The 15840-nt window shown below is 38.2% G+C and overlaps 1 protein-coding gene across 2 annotated transcripts in view; it reads left to right on the top strand.

The window, feature by feature from the left end:
- Nucleotides 1-15221, top strand: part of LOC118835648 (cytohesin 1 interacting protein) — a 42604-nt gene extending 27383 nt beyond the window's left edge. For both annotated transcript variants that reach the window (XM_036742859.1, XM_036742858.1), the window contains 2 exons: nt 7932-7998; nt 13071-15221. In XM_036742859.1, the coding sequence (XP_036598754.1) occupies nt 7932-7998; nt 13071-13546 (543 nt within the window). In that variant the 3' untranslated portion in view covers nt 13547-15221. The remainder of the gene's footprint in view (nt 1-7931; nt 7999-13070) is intronic.
- Nucleotides 15222-15840: the final 619 nt, after the last annotated feature.

Below are 15840 nucleotides of genomic sequence, written 5' to 3'. Positions count from 1 at the left end.
GGAATGTTTGAAATATCTGTATTCCATTAAAATGGATTTTTCAACTGGGGGCTGAGAACTTTAAGAAATATACATTTTGATAACTATTTTAATATAACTGATTTTCTTTATAATCCTAAGTGTTTTATTTTATGCATTTAAGATATTATTCTCTGAAGAGATCCATAGACTTCACCAGGCTGCCAATGGGGTCATTGACACAAAACCAGTTAAGAACCCCTACATTCAATGTCCACTTTTTCCCCAGTAGAATTATATTCAGTTTTGTAGGCTAAGTTTTTCTTGTTTGTAAGCTCCTATCTTTTGAAATGCTATATTCCACAATCTTCTCTTATATATTTTGGTGGATGACAGGTCTTATGTGATTGTGAATCTGGTTACTTGATACTTGAACTCCTTTCAGGATAATTGTGGTATTTTTTCTTTTGATATGGAGGCTCTGGATTTTGGCTATAACATTCCTAGGACTTTCCTTTTGGGGGTTTCTTTTGGGAGATCATCAGTGGATTCTTTCCATTTTATTTTGCCCTTGGTTCTGATAGATCTAAGCGGCTTTTATTTATGATTTTTGAAACATAGTGGCATGGTTTTAAGGGATTACAATGATTCTTAAATTGTCTCTCCTTTACCTGTTTTCCAGGTCTTTTTATTTTTATATTAGCTATCTCACATTTATTATTTTTCATTCTTTTGGGTTTTTCCCTAATAATTTCTGCCATCTCATGGAGTCATTAATTTGTTTGGCCAGTCTGATTTTCAGGCATTCCATTATTTGTTTAAAATTTCCTACTTTTCTAAGTTATTCTTCTTTCTGTTCTTTCTTCCCTAGCTTTTATTTCATTAAAAAAATCTTGCTACGTCTCTCCTCTCATGTTCACATGGACAATATATTCTATCCTAAGCCACTGCTTGCATTTGTTGTTGAATTACTCTTTCTTGGTTAGATTTTTGGGTATCTCTGGAGCTAGTTTTTTTCTAGTGCTCTGTATCTTCTTTCATTAACTTACCTCTCCAGCCCTTTGTTTTAGGGCCTGTCTCCACCTCCTGCATTGCTTTGGGTGAGATAATCAGCCCCACTTGGTCTTTCCCAGTCACTTTTATTCTTGCAGTGACTTCTTCCTTCCAGTGTTGGGCTCCTCTGGATTTTTGAAGTTCAGAACATTGGATCCCCAAGGATCTCTAAGGTGTACTAATTCTCTGTCCCTCCTGAAAATATTCAGTGTTTTCTACTTTAAGTATATGTTTTATATCCTACATATTCAGGACCTTAAGGAGTCATTTCTCTTTTTATTGCAAGGCATTCTAAAGCAGTATGTTTGAGCACTTTGTACATAGTTAATAACTATTTGCTTAATTGAATTGAATAAGAGCTACGATTACTCAGAAAAGATTGACTTAGGGGGAGAGGAAAGGAACAAGCATTTATTAAGTGCCTATTACATGCAAGGCACTTTATGATTATCTCATTTGATATTCATAACAACCTTGTTACGTAAGTGGTCATATGATAATTCATTTTATATTTGAGGAAACTGAGGCAGAGAGAAGTTAAGTGATTTCCCTAGTGCTACACAGCTAATAAGTGTCTGAGGCTAAATTTGAACTCAGGTCTTACTGCCCATTGTACAGTTTAGTTGCCCAGGCTTAACAGCATTGTCTAGACAATAACACGTTATTTAAATTAGTACATTAATTCATATATTTGATACATATTCTTGGATCCAGTGATATTGGCCAGGAGAGTAAAACATTATCTCCTGGCTATAAGAATTCTCTCTAGCATCCCTCATGCCTGGAACCCCTTCCTGCTTCTGATTCTACTACTAACCTCCCTGACTTCTTTCAAGTCCCAAGTAAAATCCTATCTTCTATAGAAAGCCTTCCCCAACCCCTGTTAGTTCTAATGCTTTCCCTATGTTAATTATTTTCTGTTTATCCTGTATATAGCTTACTGTGTACATATTTGCTTGTTGTCTTCCCATTAGATTATATGCTCCTTATGGGCAACAACTGATTTTTGCCTCACAATGCCTGGCATATAGTAGGTGCTTAATAAATGTTTACTGATTGATTGAATTCATACCAGAATTGAATAAAAGGAGTAGAGTGACTAGTTTCCATTTGGGAAATTTCTTAGAGCATTTGTGGATGGATCTGTGTATTCTTTTGATTGATGCTTTTTTTCCTGTATCTACGAATTCTGGGCAATTTTCTTGCATTATTCTTGCATTATGTTCAGGTTTTTTTTTTACTTTTGATGTTCTTCTGGGAGGCCTGAGATTTTTGAGTTGTCCCTAAAAATATTTCTTTGAGGTTAATATATTTTGCTTATATAGAGATCACATGCTTTAAAAAATTATTACATTTTGCTTCTCTTCCTCTTAATTGTCTTTTATTTTCCGTATATTTGTGTTCCCAATTAGTTGTTCTCTCTTTCTATCCTTATGAGAGACATACCATCATAGATTTGTGTTTCTCCATTCTGTTAATAATTTCTGCTGTACAGACCATACATGTTGCCATTTGTTTCCTTTTAATTTCTCTCAAGATTCTTAATTCTCTCTTAGATTATTTGAGAACATCTCCTGTTGCAGGTCCAAACTGTCCTGGACATTTATAGGGTTCTATGTTTCATTAGGTGTTAACTTAGTTTCCTTTGCCCTGAGATGTTTGTTTAGTATCTGTGTATCTTCCCTGTTGATTTATCTGCTTGATTTCTAGATTTGTAACTGAGTTTTCTTCCTCTTGAGACCTTTGGTAGTTTTTGTTTCATTTCCTTATTATTTTCTATCCTTCACTTTATGACCTCAAAACTCAGCATTTTTCCATGTCTGGGAATTATAGGGGGACAGGACAGGGTCTAGCTGCATTGCAGTTCCCTTTCCTTCAGGGCTGGTGTAGTTTTGAGTACTGGTGCCCTGTCCAAGTTCTTTCTTTTACTTAGTTCTCTGGCTGAGTGTGACTGCCGTAAGCAGAGTACAATCTCTTCATCTTCTTCAGTTAGCTGGGCAGAGTTTAGGTCTACTGGGTTTTGCCATAGAATGGTGGGGTGTGAGCAGGGCCAGGGTGTGCTGCCTGAGATTGCAGCAGTGGCAGTGGGTCCCAGAGCACAAGCTGGTGGATCTGGACCTGTGCCCTACCAGAGCGTGGAGCCGGGGGGGGGGGGGAAGCGAGAGGGTGATATATGAGCATGATGAAGGTCTAGTGTGCTCAGCTGATAACTGATAAGGCTGTTACCTTTTTAGGCTTCTAGGTCTATGGAGACGACTTCAGTCATTCAACTTCTGGTGTACAAGTCCTCTTTTGAGAGTTTCTTTTTTTGGGTTGGTAGAGACTGGAGAAAATACCAGGTCCACAGGTCAGGGCACCAAGCAAGAAACTGAAACAGTGCAGAGCATTTAATGACTCCAAGTAGCTTCTATGGGGAAAATAACATTCTTTAGGTGCAAATAATCTCTCGGCAGTGTTATATAGCAACAGTGTGAAGAGTGAAAGTTGCAAGTGACCCAAAGGGCAAGGGAGAGGTGCATGGCCTTTGCAAGTAAGTTATCACGGACCTCCAATGATGTCTTATTTGCAAAAAAGCTGTTTAAGGGATTTTATTGATGAAATAGGTAATCCAGTTATGTGAGGAGAACAAGGGATAACAGATAGATAGATTCAGGTACAGCAACGATACCCATGAAAGGTTAAAAAACCTAAGGGAAAGTTGCCAAGAGCACAGATTTGTCAGTGTCACCCCCTCTTCTCAGTATGCTTCAGTGGTTCCCCGTCACCTCTAGAATAAAATATAACACTTCTCTTTGGCTTTAAATCCCTCTACGACCTTAGCATATATTTCTTTTTTTTAATTTATGGGATCATTTCCATAATATAGTATAATAAAAAAGATGATTGCACATGAAACTGCAAATGTTAAATACAACTTGCTATTCCTTTTTTAAATATATAATAAAGTTATTGTGTAAATTCTTTTTTTTTCTTTTCTTTCTTTTTTATTCTTCCCCCTCCTGTCCTAGAGATAGCTACCATTAGATCCAAATAGGTATATGTATATACACACAAATATATACACATATGTATAGATATGCAGACATATACATATAAAATTATTGTATCTGTACTTTTATTTAATAGTTCTTTCTCTGGATGCAGATAGTGCCTTTCTTTATATGTTCTTTATGATTAATTTGGGTATTTATAAGAGTCAGAATGACTTATCCACTCAAAGTTGTTCTTAAAACAATATTGCTGTTAGTCTATACAACATTTTCTTGGTTCTGCTCATTTTGCTCTTCATTATTTCATGCAAGTCTTTTTATGTTTTTCTAAGATTATTGAGTTCCTCATTTCTTATAGCACAGTAGTATTCCATCACAATCATATACCATGATTTGTGCAGCCATTCCCCAACTGATGGGCATTTTGGAGAGCAATCTGGAATTATAGTATGCCCTTCCACATATCTTTCTAGCCTTATACATCACTTCCCTTTCTATATTCTACAGTATAGCCCAGTGGGCCCTCTTGTTTCTCACACACAGAACTCCTCCCACCTCTAGCCCTTTGCACTGGCAGTATTCTCACCTCCACTTCACAGAAACTCTTTTCCTTGAAGATAGAACTGAAGAACTGCCTTCTGTATGAAGCTTTTCCTGGCATCCTCAATCGCTGGCTTCTGCCTTCCCTAGCTACATTGGATTCCTTTTGTATTTAGTCTGTGTGTGTGTGTATATATATATATATACATATATATATATATATATTCTGTCCATATTTTTAAATATACATGATACCACCCCCCAGGAGAAAGTCAGTGCCTTGAGAGTAAGGATTGCATCAGCTTTCCTATTTGCATTCCCAGCTCTTAGCACAGTATTTGGCAAATAACAAGTACTTAGAAAATACACAGGGTGGCTGTGATCAATACTCACATAAGTGAAGTCACAGATCTGCCAAAGAATGACAGAAAAGACTATTCCTTGGGTCATTCCTTTAAATGGGGTCAGATTAGGTTCTAGTACGAGATGACATTGACTTTGTGTAGCCTGCTTGTGACTGTCTTTTCTATAACCTGAGGACTCTCTCTGTGCAATAAAGGACCTTTAAAAAACTTTGTATGTGAAATCACATGGCTGGCCTTAAAGAGAAAAGATAAATTCAACATGTTGCTTTCAAAGCTACCCTTCCTCAAATCTGTTTTTCTAATGGGCCATTTTTAGAAGTACTGCTAATAGGATCATAGGTCTACAACTGGGAGTGACTTCTCAGGCTGCCTCTTCCTTCATTTTGAAGATGAAGAAACTAAGGCCCGAGGAAGTTAAATGACTTGTCTAAGGTCATGCAGTATCTGATCTATCTTTGTAGAGTTCACTTTTGCTCCACTTTAGGGAACAAATAGAGTACACTGGACAGAGGGTTAAGAAACCTAGAAAGCTCTTCTATGTTCTTGGGCAAGTTGTTTAATTTTCTGAGTTTCAGTTTCGCTACTTGTAGAATGAGGCTAAGCATCTTTTTGGCCCATCTCACATCATTGGGGGAGATGATCAGTTAAGGTCATGCACATAGAAAGCTCTTTGAAAAGCACTTATCAGTGCTATCAAAGGATGTGGTGGCGTGATTATTATTAACAATGTCATCATTATCATGTAACTGTGTTTCTGAGCTGAAGACCCTTTCCTTAAAACTGGAGGAATATGTCCATATGGGATTATTTTACAGGAAGTCTGGGAGTTGATGGAATGGACTATGTGTATGCAAGTCAGAGTCAGAAAGATGCTTTTCATTTCTGTGATGATATGGGTGTTTAAATCAGACCCCTGTATACAGATATTATAGTAAGGCAGGTTCAGAGTCTATAGAGAAAAGGAGAATTTAGAGACAAATTAACCAGAAACCTGGATTTAACTAGAAAAATCTCTGCAACTTTTTAAAAATGCTTTTATTATTTTTTCTTTCAGTTTAAGTGATGACTTGTATTTTATTGCTTGACCTACAGAAACTGTTGAATCCTAGTGACTGTAAATTTAAAAAAAAACTCATTAAGCTAATTGTCAAACTCTGATCTGCTATATCTGGTTGTGATAGTGAGAGGCAGTATGGCATAGTGTATGGTGGACCCCAGCTGTGGATTCAGAGAGATCTGGCTTCAAGTTTTGCCTCCTCTGACGCACACTAGCTGTGTGATCATGGGCAAATCCTTGAAACTCTTGGTACCACAGGCAACCCTTTAAGATTATAAGAGACTCTTAAGTTATAAATTAATTGCCAGTCTGCATTAATGGAGGCAGTTTCCACACCAGAAGTTCCTTATATCAATGAAATCACAGGCTCAAGGCCAAAAAGCAAACAACAGCTTTCCCCTCTTCCCTTTCATAGCTTGCTTCTTCCATTTGTTGTGCTCTACTCTGTGTCAGGAGTGAAGGGGTATAGGGTTGTGGTGGTGGTGGACTCTCTATCTCTCTCTCTCTGTGGGAATGGGGCAGAGGAACATGTGCCAAATCTCCCCGTGGGCCTCACATGCCCTAGGACCACGAGCATGACCTCAAAGTAAAGCTGGTGCTGGACTGGCAGCAAGATTATGATTCAAGCAGTGAGGCCGGCTCGTAGCCACCACCGTCTTAGTCCAGAAAGAACTAGAAATGAACCAAGCCAGGCCTTTTATTGCTCTGATTAATAAGAGCTAAGTAGCTACATAGTGTATTGGCAGATACAAGTACCGCGGTAAAATGTCATTGTTGAGTTATCTGATACTGAGAAATTAAGGTTGATCAGTGTGCAGAAACTATAGAATTCAGAAATAAGCTTAGTTGCTTTTGGCAAATTTTAACAGCTTCCTTGTGAACTCATCTTTTGTCCCCCCTTTTCGCTTTCTGCTTTTTAGTCTATACCTTCCCCTATTCATATTTTGCATAAAAGACCTCTTGGTACCATCATGGCCTTTATCTCATTGGCACATATTTTCATCGGGCAAAATATGACACCCGAAAGCCCTATCTCTTCCTTTTTTTTTTAACAAGAATCTTTGCACATAAATGGGGTGGTTTTAGTGCAAGAAAGTTACTTACTTAAAGATTAGTTACACATATGTGCATACAACACAAAAAAAGAGGTCATGGGGCGGGGGAGAAGCTAATTACAAAATCCTACTTCCTCTCAGTAAACTACTGCAGTGTCATGTTCCAATGGAAAAAGCATTGGCCTTAGAATGAGAGAATCTTGGTTCAGGTCACCAAAGTGATCTTTCTAAAGTTTGGGTGTGATCATGTTACCCACCTACTCCCTAATTCTGCAGATCAAATAAATTCCCACAATGACATTTAAAGGTCTTCAGGACCTGGCCTCATCCTAATTTTCTTTCTTATTACATATTACTCCTCCCATGTACTGGAATTTATACTTGATCCTTCCTGTTGTTTCCCACGTGAGAAACTCCCTTTGTCTTTGCACTGGTTGTTTCCCTTGCCTATAATGTATCTGCTTCCACCACTTGGAATGCCTGGTTCCCATCAGTATTAAACTCAAGCCTTTGTCCTCCGCTCTCCCCTCACCTCCACCAAAGATTACCTTATAACTGTTTTGTAAGAGTTTGCTATATACTTACATATGTGTATGTTGGCAAGCCTCTCTAGAATGGAAGTTCCTTGAGGGCAGGACCTGTTTGACATTAGTCTTTGTGTCCTCAGTGACTAGCACAAGACTTGTCTTATAGCAGTTGTTATTAAATGCTTGTTGATTAACTGAAGGCCCAGCTTTGTCACTTAATACATAGTTGACCCTGGGCGAGTCATTAGGCAAGTTAACCTCTCTGGTCTCCAGTTTCTTGATCTGTAATATGTTGATGATATGACCTATAATGTCTAAGTTCTTTATCATGTGATCCTTCAGAGTTCTTCACTGACTAGTAACTTCTTTTTTCTCTTTTCTTGTAGCAAACCTTGAGGGAAAAATGGGTGGAGTTCCGAGCTTTGCAGTTACAGGAACAGCAACTGCTTCATGGTAAATGCTGGTTTCCTGTTCAGAAACCACATTCTCATCTTATTATTTGCACAAGGCTTTCAGCAGGAATGGATGCTAAGGTGTTTTGAGGTCGCTGTCATTTAAAGAAGGCTTACATTAGCACTGATATCATTTACCCTTCCCTAACATGCACATACATTTTTATAGTAGAGGCAGCTGGATAGCAACTTGGAAAATTGTCTTCCATTCCTGACTCTTTGTTTGTTCAGTTGTGCACCTGGGAAAATTTGGGGAAAGTGTTTCTATAGGTCATACATGACACTTAGACTTGAGGGATTTACCTTTTTTATATTTTATCTAGAGTGATTGTTCTTCATGGTTTCCATCCAGGGAAACGATGGAAGAATCATAGATTCATAGAAAGCTAGATTTAGAAAGGACATTAGAAATACCATGTTGCATTAGAAAGAGCAACATATTTCGAAGTAGAAAACTTGGGTTAAAATTATAGTTTTGTTATTTGCTACTTTTGCTCTATCAAAGCTAGTTGACTCAGGGAACAGTGAGCTGAGCCTGGAGTCAGGAAGACCTGACTAGCTGTAGATGCTTAGTAGCTCTGTGACCCAGGACAAGTCACTTAACCTCTGTTTACCTCAGTTTTCCTCAACTGTGAAATATGGATAATAATAGTAACTTCCTTGAAAGTTTTTTTTGTGAGGATTAAGTGAGGTAATAATTTGTAAAGGGCTTAGCACACTGCCTGGTGCTATACAAATACTTATTCCCTTTCCTTGGGACAAGTCACTCATTTGAAAGTCCTTTCCATTTTTAAATCCGATGACCAATTCTAACTTCCATTTTACAAAGAAGAAAACAGAGGCCAAGATATATAAGTTACTTGCCTATCGTTATGTAAGAAGGAGTAGAGCTAGGTAAATCCAGGTCTTCAGAGAGTTTTCAAGCTAATGACTGATCAGTTGGTTGGTTATATTGTCAAGAGGATTCTTATTCAAATGTGTTGGACCAGATGGCCTCTTAGGACCCTTCTAACTCTTAAGGTTTCTGATTCTGATTGTGGTTACTCTAAGTCAGTTGCTTACTTCATTAGACCTTGCTGTTGCAGTCAAGACAAAAACAGAGGGAGAGGATAACCAACAATGTTGGAACACAACTCTTTCATTTCCTGCCATTTTGTACTTTCAGAGTGGGAAAGACTGAGTTTAAGAACAACTTGTGAATTTGACGTCTCTTGGGGCTGGTGTAGCTTGAGGAAAAAACTCATCCAAGGAGCTGGTTGACTCAAACCACTCCCTGTGGGAGTGTGTGAATTTCAGGTAGTATCTTCCCCAAGTAACATTTGATAAAGGCCAAACTCAATAGACTAGGGTCTATTGATAGTCTAATCATTAGACTATCCTTAGAAACTGATCCCTACCCTATTGCCAGAGTTAGAACAAGTTAACCTTTAATGAAATGAATACTACCTTCTGCTTTAGCTTCCTAGATTGAAGTTCTGTTTAAAAATAGTTTTGATAATATAATGTTTTTCTATTTTGAATATCTCTTAAATTCCATGAGATATTTTATTTACGTGTGAAGATTGCTAAAGGTGATTGGAATATGAGAATTATTTTGCAGCCTCAGTATTTCCTCATTTGCTAAAGAATTAAAGATGAACTGACAAAAAATGAACATTACCCTCCTCCCACCCTCTCTTTGCCCAGAAGTGCATAAATGACTCACTGGTTATCTGTGAGCACAAGAACTCCCTTCTGTACCGATGACCTTGGCACCTAAGGACATCTGTCCAGTTCTGGACCACTGAGCTGCCCTGATTAACTTCTGTGGTCTTGGGGGATCTATAGGATCTGCTAATCTATCGTCCTGACTTGGAAGTCTAGTCTAGAGTTCCCATAAAGTGAGTGAATGGGATCCTTCTAAGAATCGAGAAGGATGATTTGATAAGCCCATGGAATGGAGGTGAGGGAAGAGATCCTGAATAAGTGAATTTGGTCTGTTTCCTAACACCACAGTTGAGAGCAAAGAATGATAAATACTGCTAATCACAAATCAAATATGATTTTGATATGGACCAAAGCCCACTGGAGTGCTTTCTGATTCACTGAGCTCACTGAACCTCCAAGTCTTCCTGCCAAGAATGGGCTAGGTATAGGTAGCTTGTCAAATATACAAGTATAGAAAACGGAGTAATTCTGATCCCTCATATTTTAGAGATCTTTAATGTTTATAAAGCATATTCCTCACAATAATTCTGGGAAATAGTAGAGGAATTATTACTTCTATCATATAGCTAGGAAAGTGAGGCTCATTGAAAACTAGGCAACTAGGTTTATTTACTTCTGTATGTTGTGTACCTGGGAAGGGGAAGAGGTTGGAGAGAACATAAATGCTAGTTAAATGAAAAAAACTATTCAAAAACAAAGTGAGCCTCAGAGACCTCAGGTGATTTGCCCATGGTTACACAGCTAGTGACTGTTGGACCTGGGGTCTGACTCACACCTGGACTATTGCAGTAGCCTTTTTGGTTGGTCTCCCTACCTCAAGCTTCTACCCATTCCATTTTCCACTCAGCTTTACCAAAGTGATCTTCCTAAAAGCACAGGTCTGATCACGTCGTGCCCCTCACTACAGTGGTTCCTGCTTGCCTCCAGAATCAAATATAAAACCTCCTGTTTGGCTTTTAAAGCCTTTCATAACCTGATCCTTTCTGACCTTTCTAGTTTTCTCACATTTACTCCCTTCCTCTACCCTATGATCCAGGGATGCTGGCTTCCTTCACATTCCTTGATAGTCCTTTCACACAACATTCCATCTCCTGCACTGCTTGTTTCCCTTGCCTGGAATTCTCTCCCTCCTCTCCTTGGCCTTGTGGCTTCCTTGACTTCCTTCAAGTCTCAGCTAAAATCCCACCTTCTAAAAAAGTTTTCCCAAGAGCCTTCCCTCTGTTGATCATCCCCAGTTTATTTTGTATATATCTTTTTTGTGCACAATTTGCTTGTTAGTAGAGTTCCAGAACTAGGTTTCTCTTTTAAATTCATTCAACTATTCACATAGCAAACCTTTATACAGATAAACGTATATGTTGGTGAGTATATCTAAAATTTGTTGTTTAATCATTCAGTCACATCTGACCCTTCATGACCCAATGGACTATAATGTCCATGGAGTATTCTTGGCTAAGATACTGGCATGATTTGCCATTTCCTTCTCCAGTGTATTAAGGCAAACAGAGGTTAAGTGACTTGCCCAGGGTCACACTGCTAGTGAGTGTCTGAGGCCAGATTTGAACTCAAGTCTTTCTGCCTCCAGGCTCAATGCTCTAGCTCTTTCCACTGAGCTATCCAGCTGCCTCACTTACACACACACACACACACACACACACACACACGTACACTTATATATGTGTATACATATGTGTACACACATACATATGTACATGCATATATGTATATATATACACGTACATATTTAGCTTCAGAATGTACTGAATTATTTTTATGCAGCAAATTTCCCTAAGCAATTATGTTTTGTTTAAGTGGTTATTACGATTAGTTTCCATTTTCCCATGGATAGACTTGGCCCAAAAACATGTTGGGTATGAACTGAAATTTATCTTGGTAGTAAAAATTTGTACATAGTATGTATGGGCACAATTAAGAACTGACTCTATATTGTTGTCTTGGCTACACCTTTTATGAAATGAATTCTATTAAAATGGTTGTAATTTCTTGGTTAAATATCTTTACCCCAAAGTACCTAACCAAGTGGCATGTATGCTGTGTATGCTCAGTGAATATTAAGTGATAATATTGAAACATAAATTATATATGTGCAAAGATACAGTTAATTTTGTGATTCTTTATGTTTAAAAAAATTATGACTGTCTATATGATTTGCCTGCTGGGAGAGACCCTAGAACTGTGTTTCTCTTTCAGATTCTTTCATTCATTCATCAATTCATTCATCAAACCTTTATTCAGTGACTATTATATGTAGCACTACTGCATTAGGTAATAAGGGAAAATTCAGGAAAAAGAAGACACAGGCCCTATCCTCAGAGAACTGACAGTCTAAGGAGATGATAAGACACGTTACGAAAAGAGTAATAATAATTTGGCTTGTAGTGCTGTAATGTTCACAATGTGCTTTCTGCACAACCACCCTGTTAGGGGAAGTGTTATCTCTACTTGACAGCTTATCATGACCATGATCAGAAAGCTCCTAGTTGTTTAAAGAGTAATATAAAACAAAATGAAATCTTAGTACTTAAAAAGAATTCAAAGTGCTACGACATGAGTGTGTGTGTGTGTGTGTGTGTGTGTGTGTGTGTGTGTGTTGGGGAGAGGGGTTGCATTTCAGAAAGGACTACCTTAAACAAAGATTAGGTGGAAATAAGAAAGCTCAGGTTATTTATGTCACCACTGTTTACATCCACAATTTTTTTTTAGCAAAGCCTCAGAATTATTAGGAAATTATAATGCAGATGGTGTTCTGTATAGTCCTTAATGGGTTTTCCAAGAATGGAGAATTCAAACTTTCTAAAGTTAGGAAATGCTAATTAACATTTACCTATTGTTCCTGGATGGTTATGTCCTCATCGTAGGCACTTGAATGAATGAATGAGGTAGTCTAATTGGAATATTTTCATTCTTTTGTGTAGACTTTTTAAGGACCACTCACCCAAGAGATATTATAATAAAAATGTTGAAATTCTGTATTTTTCTTCTTTCTTGCCTTTGAGAAATAACAGCAGGTTCAGGAACGGGTCATTGTCTTTAGGGTATAATAACCCCATACAAAGGAAAGTCTTGGATATATGTATAATAACCCCATACAAAGGAAAGTCTTGGATATGGAATAAGATGATCTGTCTCTGATGCTTACTAGCCATGACCTTAAACAAATCTCTTCATCTCTCTAAGCCTCAGTTTCACCTGCAGATCACCCTCAGGCTCCCTCCTTCAGAGGACTGTTGCTCACTGCAGAAATCGAAGTTGTTCTTGAGGGAAGCTGGGGTTTTTAACAAGTCTGTATGCAGAGGGATTTCATAGCCATTGCATATGATGACTGGCTTATTTTCTCATTCTTAGGCGGTGCAGTCGACAACTCAGGACTGGAAAGTCTGCAGTCCGAAGACTCTTCGGCTGAAAGCTCATCAGGACTGGCTGCCTCTTACCAGAACCGCAATAACCGCCTTTCCAGTGAAAGCAGCTGTAAGAGCTGGTTGAGCTCCATGACCATGGAGAGTGAGGATGGCTACCAGACTTGCATGTCTGAGGATTCATGCCAGGAAGCCCTGAGCCGACAGACGAGCATGGAGGATGAGTGTTTTTTCCTCAGGGACAGCGACCAGGCGCTGAGAAAATCTTCCACCAGGAGGAACAGGAACATCAGCACTGCCAGCAGCGGTTCCATGTCCCCCTACTGGGAAGGTGGTGGCACCAATTTCGTCAATGTGTTTGGGACTCTGCCACGAAAGAGCAGAAAGGGGAGTGTTAGGAAACAATTTTTGAAATTCATTCCTGGCCTGCATCGGGCAGTGGAAGAGGAAGAGAGCCGATTTTGACCAGGGAGGAGCCTTTTCAAATGACCTCATCCCACTGCAATGGTGAAAACACGCTGCATGATCTGAACTTCGGCCCCACCCAGTTCAGTGGAAGTGAGGAGAGGACTTATGAAACTGACATGGCACCTCACGGGCAGAAGTGGCCTTTATTTAAATGATTTATCTACATTTTGTTGCTCTTGTTTCAAATCGTTTTTGAACTAACTAAATTCAGAAGGGGCATAAGTCCCAGATCTGCTCCTTACCACCTGGGTGACTTTGGGCAACTCGCTTAACATCTCTGGGCCTTTTACAGATGAGGATGTATAAAATGAACGCGTTGGACTCAATGGCTTTGATTATCCCACTTAAATTGTTGGGGATGGACTTGGTTTATTAATGCATGAGAAAGTATATGCCACATCTGATGTTGCCTATGCAAGGGAGGGAATATTTATTATCTAGATTGTGTGAAAAATAAGCTTGAGACGTTTAGACTCAAATCAGAAAAAAATGAATACATATTCAAGTAATATGACTGCTTGGAATATTTTTTTTCATCCACAGGCTCCTTAGTGGGTTTGCCTGAGACCAAAGTGCAGTCTGGAGATGCTTTAAAATCAAAGAATTTCAAAATATATACATTTGAATGTATAAATTTATACTAGATGTTAGGGACCAGTAATTATCGATGCCGCTGAGGGACAGAATAAGAGAAGATCATTAAAGATGTATCAGGCCGAATTTAGCTTGGGAATCAGGATGCATTTCCTGACAAAGGGGGTTATAGAGACTTTGAAATGGGTTGTTGAGGGTAATTATTAATTTTCCTTCCCATGAAACCTTTAAAAACATGAGAAATTCTCATCTCTCAAGGCTGGTTCAAATGTGCTCCTTCCTGAAGATGGAATAGGGATTGGATCCCATCACAACATACATAGGTTTTGTGATGATTTTCTCCCCATTGTCCAAAGGCCTAAGAAATTGGATCCCAAGATATTTTCTCTTGTCACCTCTCATAGTCTAGTTGTGCCTTTTTGAACACTTCTGTATTTACTATCCATCAGGGTGCACAATCATTAAGGCTTCATAGCTCCTGAGATGAATGTGATTGTCATTTTCGCCCTGGAGTAAATCATCTGAGCTACCAGTAATAATCCTTTAGTTTTTCAAATACTAAATATTTCTTGGATAAGGGAAAGAGGAGACTGCACAGTCCGAATGGGTCTACTGCTACACATCAGTAAACTTCTAAGATAATCCAAAAGTTTTATAATTTGGGAGAAACATTGAAAATTTATAATTTTTCTAAAAGGAGAGCAGGCAGGTAGAGTAAAAAAAAATGATAGCATTTATAATTAAAAATCTTTTCCAAATTCATAGTAATATAGAATTTAGGTGAAATAAATGTATAATTGGGCTTCCAATAAATATTATTTGATATTGCTTTGCTGCTACTAAATTTTCCTATGACACTCCCCTGTACTATTAGGCTACCATTTAAGGAAGGATTTAAAATATGCAGGTTTGGGGGACTGTATAGACACAATATCTTTGGTCATTTGCTATTTGGGGAAAAAATTTATGTGCAAAGAAAGTTCTGATTGTTTCTGTTATTCTGACTATCCACAAGCAAGTTTTCTGACATGTTCATTTTGAGGGCAATTGATAGCACTCTTACCAATAAATTATGCTCAGTATCAATATTTTGAGAGATGATGCCAAATAAGTCTGAAGTGAGTCTGTTGCTTTTGTCTAGATGTAATTATTTCTCTTCAGGCTTGTGATAGACCAATCACACTAAATGCTGGTGCAAATGAATGCAGTATTTCAAGTTAATCGTACCTCTCTAAGAGCCAATAGAAATAAATAAGCCTTATTTATTTCAGGAAAACTTAATTTAAAAACTCATGCATCTTGATAGTTGCCTCATGAACAACTTACAAGAAGTCTGAAAATCAGCCCCCAAGTAATCAGCAGTTCTATACCATATCTTACATATCCTCTAGAAAATACAGAATATCAGCAATTAAAGGCATAGCGAAAAACACATTTCATCACTTTGCACAAGACAGGAAACCAAAAGTTGTAAGTAGGAGACATTATGAGAATATGGGCTAATATGTGGTAAAGGAGGACTGTGGACTTGAATTAACCAATATCTCTCAGGTCTCAATTTACTCTCCTTTTGATGATGTACTCCATCTTTGAGGTCCCTGGGTCAATATTCAGAAAATTTCTATTTCAGAGCACCCTAGAGTAGTAAAAGAATTCTCTTATCACTTAGGATGTTGAGTATACTTCTAAATTACTGG

This window comes from Trichosurus vulpecula, chromosome 2, assembly GCF_011100635.1.
Source record: "Trichosurus vulpecula isolate mTriVul1 chromosome 2, mTriVul1.pri, whole genome shotgun sequence".
Lineage (NCBI taxonomy): Eukaryota > Metazoa > Chordata > Mammalia > Diprotodontia > Phalangeridae > Trichosurus > Trichosurus vulpecula.
This window is presented reverse-complemented; position numbering and strand designations above follow the sequence as displayed.